The sequence below is a fragment of the Ammodytes marinus genome (assembly GCF_949987685.1).
Source record: "Ammodytes marinus genome assembly, chromosome: 22".
In the NCBI taxonomy this organism is placed as follows: domain Eukaryota; kingdom Metazoa; phylum Chordata; class Actinopteri; order Uranoscopiformes; family Ammodytidae; genus Ammodytes; species Ammodytes marinus.
In genome coordinates this window covers 1,021,079-1,028,578 of record NC_137226.1, presented here as the reverse complement: position 1 = coordinate 1,028,578, position 7,500 = coordinate 1,021,079, and the positions used below count along the sequence as shown (strand labels likewise).

The window sequence follows — 7,500 nt, the reverse complement described above, 5'->3', positions numbered from 1 at the left end:
CTGTAATAACCTTCAGAATAGTGCTGAGAATGATTATGGAAAGTTAAGTTAATGTAAGTGCTTTAGAAGTTGAGATTTTGTGAAAATTGTGTCTTGGAAACTTACAATTAGCTGACACTCAGACCAAATGCTACTTTGTATTTTACACACTTCGTAATTCTAACTTATTGTATCTTTACGGCTTTGTTTGTTTGTTCAGCAGTGTGTTTGTACCTGCAACAAGAAGGAGAATGATAATAACATCAGCTGTGTGTGTGTGTGTGTGTGTGTGTGTGTGTGTGTATGTGTGTGTGTGTGTGTGTGTGTGTGTGTGAGTGAGTTTGAGTGACTGTGTGTGTGTGTGTGTATGTGTGTGTGTGTGTGTGTGTGTGTGTGTGTGTGTGTGTGTGTGTGTGTGTGTGTGTGTGTGTGTGTGTGTGTGTGTGTGTGTGTGTGTGTGTGTGTGTGTGTGTGTGTGTGTGTGTGTGTGTGTGTGTGTGTGTGTGTGTGAGTGAGTGACTGTGGTTATTGTTCCTGATATTGAATTAAGTCGCCACAGGACATGTTGTTTCAGCCATTAGCGAACACACACACACACACACACACACACACACACACACACACACTTCTAATCCTATTTAATAGAACAAGCTCATTGTCTTGTTTATGGTTCAGTGCAGGTCATTGTGAGCTGTGATTAGCTTAGCTTAGCCAGTGGCGTATTTACTATTTAGTTATTTTTGGGGCCTCAAGCAAACACAGACACAGTGTCTGTGTTTGTATCTCTCTCTCTCTCTCTCTCTATCTATCTATCTATCTATCTATCTATCTATCTATCTATCTATCTATCTATCTATCTATCTATCTATCTATCTATCTATCTATCTATCTATCTATCTATCTATCTATCTATCTATCTATCTATCTGTCTGTCTGTCTGTCTGTCTGTCTGTCTGTCTGTCTGTCTGTCTGTCTGTCTGTCTGTCTGTCTGTCTGTCTGTCTGTCTGTCTGTCTGTCTGTCTGTCTGTCTGTCTGTCTGTCTGTCTGTCTGTCTGTCTGTCTGTCTGTCTATCTCTCTCCTCTCAGTACCTGTTTACAGAGCCTAGGCTGTGTATTAACCCTATGTCTCTCTCTCTCTGTATTAACCCTATGTCTCTCTCTCTCTCTCTCTGTATTAACCCTATGTCTCTCTCTCTCTCTCTCTCTGTATTAACCCTATGTTTCTCTCTCTCTGTATTAACCCTATGTCTCTCTCTCTCTGTGTATTAACCCTATGTCTCTCAAATTCAATTCAAATTCAAAATTGGCTTTATTGGCATGACAGTTTTTTAAAAAACAATATTGCCAAAGCAAACATCAGATAACAAATAATTCGAACAAATATTCAGACAATACACAATGTGTCAAAATAAAACAATATACAATATGAACGATATATACATCTGTATGAATATTATATTGTGTGTGTGTGTGCGTGCGTGCGTGCGTGTGTGAGTGAGACCTCTCTCTCTCTGTATTAACCCTATGTCTCTCTCTCTGTATTAACCCTATGCCTCTCTCTCTCTCTGTATTAACCCTATGTCTCTCTCTCTCTCTGTATTAACCCTATGTCTCTCTCTCTCTCTCTCTGTATTAACCCAATGTCTCTCTCTCTCTCTGTATTAACCCTATGTCTCTCTCTCTCTCTCTCTGTATTAACCCTATGTCTCTCTCTCTCTCTCTCTGTATTAACCCTATGTCTCTCTCTCTCTGTATTAACCCTGTCTCTCTCTCTCTCTGTATTAACCCTATGTCTCTCTCTCTCTCTCTCTCTGTATTAACCCAATGTCTCTCTCTCTCTGTATTAACCCAATGTCTCTCTCTCTCTCTCTGTATTAACCCTATGTCTCTCTCTCTCTCTGTATTAACCCTATCTCTCTCTCTCTCTCTGTGTATTAACCCTATGTCTCTCTCTCTCTCTGTATTAACCCTATGTCTCTCTCTCTCTCTCTCTCTCTCTCTGTATTAACCCTATGTCTCTCTCTCTCTCTCTGTATTAACCCTATGTCTCTCTCTCTCTCTGTATTAACCCTATGTCTCTCTCTCTCTCTGTGTATTAACCCTATGTCTCTCTCTCTCTCTGTATTAACCCTATGTCTCTCTCTCTCTGTATTAACCATATGTCTCTCTCTCTCTCTCTCTCTCTGTATTAACCATATGTCTCTCTCTCTGTATTAACCCTATCTCTCTCTCTCTCTCTCTCTCTGTATTAACCCTATGTCTCTCTCTCTCTCTCTGTCTCTCTCTCTCTCAGTTCCTGGGTGTGGACGTGCGGAGGCTGAACCTCAGTCTTCTTCGTTGGTTTCGTGAAGGCGTAGCGGCGGCTCTAGGAGTTACAGCCGGACACGTTCACATCATCAGACTCAATGTGAGCATCAGGGTTTCATATTTAGGTTGCGTTCCAAATCGCATACTCTTTCTTTTTTCTATTCTACATACTAAATCCGACGATAAAAATAATCTAGTTAGGATGCAGTAGGCATACTATTGGGACATACTTTTACTCTCGTATTTCATCATAACATTGCGCCTTGATCTTGCCTCTTGCTTTTATATCCGTCGCATCCCCGTTTGTTTTCATATGGAGGCTTCGTCGATGTGACGTCACTTCACGTGCGCACTGGATTGTGGGTCAGAATCGCCCCAAATAGGATGCAGTTTTCAACACTAACAATCTTGTCCGGATGAAGTAGAACATCCGGGTACTTCTAGCCATCCTAAATCTGGCCACAAGAATCGGGACATCCTAAATCTTTTTTCTACCATACTATATAGTAGAAAGTATGCGATTCGGAACGCAACCAGAGTCTTTAGATAACCATATTTAAAGGCGCAGTGTGTAACTTTGGGTGTGTCAGAGAAGTGAAATACATGTGGGATTTCACATTCAGTTTTAAGACAAAAATATTTATTGGTTTCAGCCATTTTTATACAAGTTTTAGTTGATAAAATGTAATTATATTTTAGTCCAAATGTTTAACTTTTGTATTTATTGCATCTCAACAGCAATAAAAGGAACATCATAAATATAAAATAAAGTTCTCTCTAAAAACATCATCAGCATTTTGAATGTGCGATAGTCGACCACTAACATTTTACAGTTTTATTATCAAAGATATACCCTGCGTTCCAATACCCATACTTCCATACTATTCAGATGGAATAGACTCAGCTCTGTCAGGTTCTCATCCACACTCTGGAGACATTGGAGGGCATCTTTGTATACTGCAAGTGTTGTATGCTGATCTTTTATTTTATTTCTTTTTAATCTGCATGCATTGGTGTGCTTTTTGTTGTTATTTATGTATTGACTCTATTTTTTATACATTGTACTATGGATCTTCATGTGTCCTGAATAAAATCATATATATATATATATATATTTAGTATGCCAGAAAAATAATTAGGATGTCCCAATACATACACGTCAATTGTAGTATGCTGAAAATACATAAATGCCCCAATAACTCCAACAGCATTTTGCAGTGTTCGTCTTTATTCTTGACATTTCTCAACAAAATGAAAAAATAAAAAGATCTTCCTTTTCAGATTTTCTCTCTCTCCTGTCTGTGGCCCTAAAACTCTTCTGTACTTTAGTATGTAGTGTAGTAAAAAGACTAAAACTCTTCTGTACTTTAGTATGTAGTGTAGTAAAAAGACTAAAACTCTTCTGTACTTTAGTATGTAGTGTAGTAAAAAGACTAAAACTCTTCTGTACTTTAGTATGTAGTGTAGTGAAAAGACTAAAACTCTTCTGTACTTTAGTATGTAGTGTAGTGAAAAGACTAAAACTCTTCTGTACTTTAGTATGTAGTGTAGTAAAAAGACTAAAACTCTTCTGTACTTTAGTATGTAGTGTAGTGAAAAGACTAAAACTCTTCTGTACTTTAGTATGTAGTGTAGTAAAAAGACTAAAACTCTTCTGTACTTTAGTATGTAGTGTAGTGAAAAGACTAAAACTCTTCTGTACTTTAGTATGTAGTGTAGTAAAAAGACTAAAACTCTTCTGTACTTTAGTATGTAGTGTATTAAAAAGACTAAAACTCTTCTGTACTTTAGTATGTAGTGTAGTGAAAAGACTAAAACTCTTCTGTACTTTAGTATGTAGTGTAGTAATAAGACTAAAACTCTTCTGTACTTTAGTATGTAGTGTAGTAAAAAGACTAAAACTCTTCTGTACTTTAGTATGTAGTGTAGTAAAAAGACTAAAACTCTTCTGTACTTTAGTATGTAGTGTAGTAAAAAGACTAAAACTCTTCTGTACTTTAGTATGTAGTGTAGTAAAAAGAAAGAGTATGTGATTTGGAACGCAGGGTTATTTTAAACTTGTCAACATCTCGTCTTAGTCAAGAAACAAAACCTTGTTGGACAACAATTTTCATTTACACAATGAATTGCTGAATGTCACAAACACAGAACAATCATGCAAAACATCACACTTTACCCATTGATTAAAAGGTGGAGTCAGTGATTCTGGAGAACGCTTGTTGTCAAAATCAGTGAATATCTATCTCCTCATAATCTGCTACCTGTCTGTATTGTGTGTGCGCTAAAATAAAAATCCAGTGCTAATTGTTAATACACAGCCTAGGCTCTGTACACCTTTTTTCTTGTTTAAAGATTCTTTTTTGTCATTTTCAAGCTTTATTAGACAGTACAGAGTTAAAATGGGGAGAGAGAGAGAGAGAGAGAGAGAGAGAGAGAGAGAGAGAGAGAGAGAGAGAGAGAGAGAGAGGGGGGGAGGGAGGGAGGAGGGGATGACCTGCAGTAAAGGTCCACGGGTCAGATTTGAAACCGCGACCACTGCAACGAAGGACGGAGCCGATATGGTACGCGCTCTATCCACTACGCCACCGGAGCGCCCTGACTGACTGCACCTTTTAAATGGATTGTCTCTGTTCTCTATACAGGAAGAGAGGAATGGCATCGAGCTTTTCGTGTCTTCTGATTCGCCGGGAGCCCTGGAGCCCCGCCCAGCCGAAGAGGTCATCCAATCACTGAACGTCAGGATCCTTCACCAACACCTCGGTCACTTCGGCATCACAGAGGTCGCCACGGAGGTGTGTGTTTGGCTGTGTCTGTATCTGTGTGTGCGACTGTGTGTGTGTCTGTGAGTGTGTGTGTGTACTCCTCTGTCTCCTAGGCAACCTCAGTCCGTTGCGTGGCCCTTGCGACCTCATAAGATCCAGTCTGACTTGGTTTAAAGTAGCGAGGAATTCAGTCCGGAGTTCCAGTTTGGTTTCCGGTGGTAGTTCTCGAAGTCCTTTGGCGATTAAACGGCCAAATAGTTCGTCTTCATCCTCCTCCATTTTGGAATGGTGTGTGTGTGTCTGCGAGTATTTTCTCTTCCTGAAAAAACAAGCATATGTAGAATTGGCTAAATTTATTATACTCTACATTCAAGTAGAGACACTGCAGGTGATTAGGGTAAACATTTGAACTTATAGATATCATTAAAGGAATACTTCACCCATATGGAACCGGCGTTCTATTATTATAACATCGCTATTATAGTATTAATTACAATTAATACATTAAGTATAGAATAGACATTAGAAAAGTGAATAAAAAAAATGAATAGAAATAAAACATTTAAATAAATTAAAAATTAATTCATAAACATACCTTTTCTGGGTGGTTTTCTCCAAAAAAAACTAATTTGTCGCCTAAAATACACAACTTTTAAAGATAATTTAACAAAAAACAGACTGATTTTAAATACCTTTTGTGGGTGTTTTTTTCTCTGCGTTGCGTTGGGGACGAGGGCGGTGTGTTTCCGGAGGAGGACGTAGAAATAGGAGCGTAGATATCCGGGGATGAGCTGCAGCGTAGGGGAACGTTTGAGTCAGAAACCGTCGGCTGATCATCAGACTGCATCTCTATCTGCTGCACGGCTATGTCTGTCTCCTCATCACACTGAAACACACAGCGGAAACATTTATTTAAAACACAATAATATGCATTTTAGCATTGGGAAAAGATGGTTATATGTTTTAAAAGCAGAAAAGAGAGGTGAGGTTTTTGAATAAATATGTCTATCCATCTATTTTCTATATTATTTTCCAAAGTTTTTCACATGACAGATTTTGGATACAGCCTTTCTTTCATTCTATAAATTCAAAAATTATATGTACAGGTCTTAAAAATGTAGTAAAATGTATCATAAATCAGACACTTAATGAACAAATCCTTCTGTAATAACCTTCAGAATAGTGCTGAGAATGATTATGGAAAGTTTAGTTGATGGAAGTGCTTTAGAAGTTGACATTTTTGGTTCAGATTGTATAAAAAAAAAACTAATGTTGAGATAATGTCCGTTAAAGATGGTTGTATAGGAGAAATATACAGACGCAAACAGACAAGGTTTAGTCAAATAAACACCTGAATGTACATTGTGGACCTTTGATTTACTAGTATGAAAGAAGACATGTTATGGAAGATAAATAGCGCTCCCTCAATTTACAGTGCTTGAAAATAACATGAATTTTCCTACAAACATATAATTTTAAATACATTTTAACTACAAGATTAATAATTTCACCTTTTCTGGGTCATGTAAAAAGGCCCCACGGTGTTTAACGAACGTCGATAGCCAGTCTAGGAGCGTCACAATCGGGGGAACACGACTGCTGTGTCGGCCTTTCATTTTCCTCTTCGCTTTCACATATCTGTCCCTCATATATTTCCATTTATAGCGACAATCGCCCTCGTCTCTGCCCAGTTTAATAGCGATTTCCCGCCATGTATCTGCCGCCAAATGTTGGTCTTTATGTTCTTTCAAAGAGGAGTCGTAGAGATGGGGATTGAGGCGAATCTCTTCACACAGCCGCGATTCAAAACAGGCCACCGCCGCCATTGTTGTTGTTATTCTGAGCGTCTTCTCCGATTTCTTCTTCTTCTTCGGTGGTAAATGTAACATGGCGGGTCGATCACTAATGTGTGGAGGTAGACACCGCCACCTTCTGGAGTTGAGGATGTAACACAAGGTTTCAAATACTTTGTAGGTTTTCATTCTTTGTGAGGATATTTTAATTTAATTTAATTTAATTTAATTTAATTTAATTTAATTTAATTTAATTTAATTTAATTTAATTTAATTTAATTAAAAAAATAATAATACTAATTTATATAAAATAATAATTATTATTATACAATTAATTAAAAATAATACTTTAATTTGTGTCTGTGTGGGGTAAGATTTAATATTTGACTGTGAACTTTATTTTGAAATATCTTTCTGTATCTGTGTCGTTTAGAAGAACGTCCTCCAAGGCTCACAGAGGGACCAGGTCTGGACCACAGAAGGATTCTACACCCTGGTTCTGTTCTTCACTGTCTTTGTCATTATCATCACCTGCTTGATGGTAAATATACGACAGACGGACAGACAGACAGACAGACGGACGGACGGACGGACGGACGGACGGACGGACGGACGGACAGACAGACAGACAGACAGAGGGACAGACGGACAGACAGAC

General features: G+C 38.1%; 1 protein-coding gene across 1 annotated transcript in view; it reads left to right on the top strand.

Moving 5' to 3' along the window:
- The window catches only part of ptprr (protein tyrosine phosphatase receptor type R), a gene marked incomplete at both ends in the record, with an annotated part of 43,985 nt that overhangs the window by 8,810 nt on the left and 27,675 nt on the right, over positions 1-7,500 (top strand). The window contains 3 exons of the mRNA XM_080051460.1: positions 2,274-2,387; positions 4,930-5,079; positions 7,276-7,383. Coding sequence (XP_079907586.1) covers positions 2,274-2,387; positions 4,930-5,079; positions 7,276-7,383 — 372 coding nt within the window. The remainder of the gene's footprint in view (positions 1-2,273; positions 2,388-4,929; positions 5,080-7,275; positions 7,384-7,500) is intronic.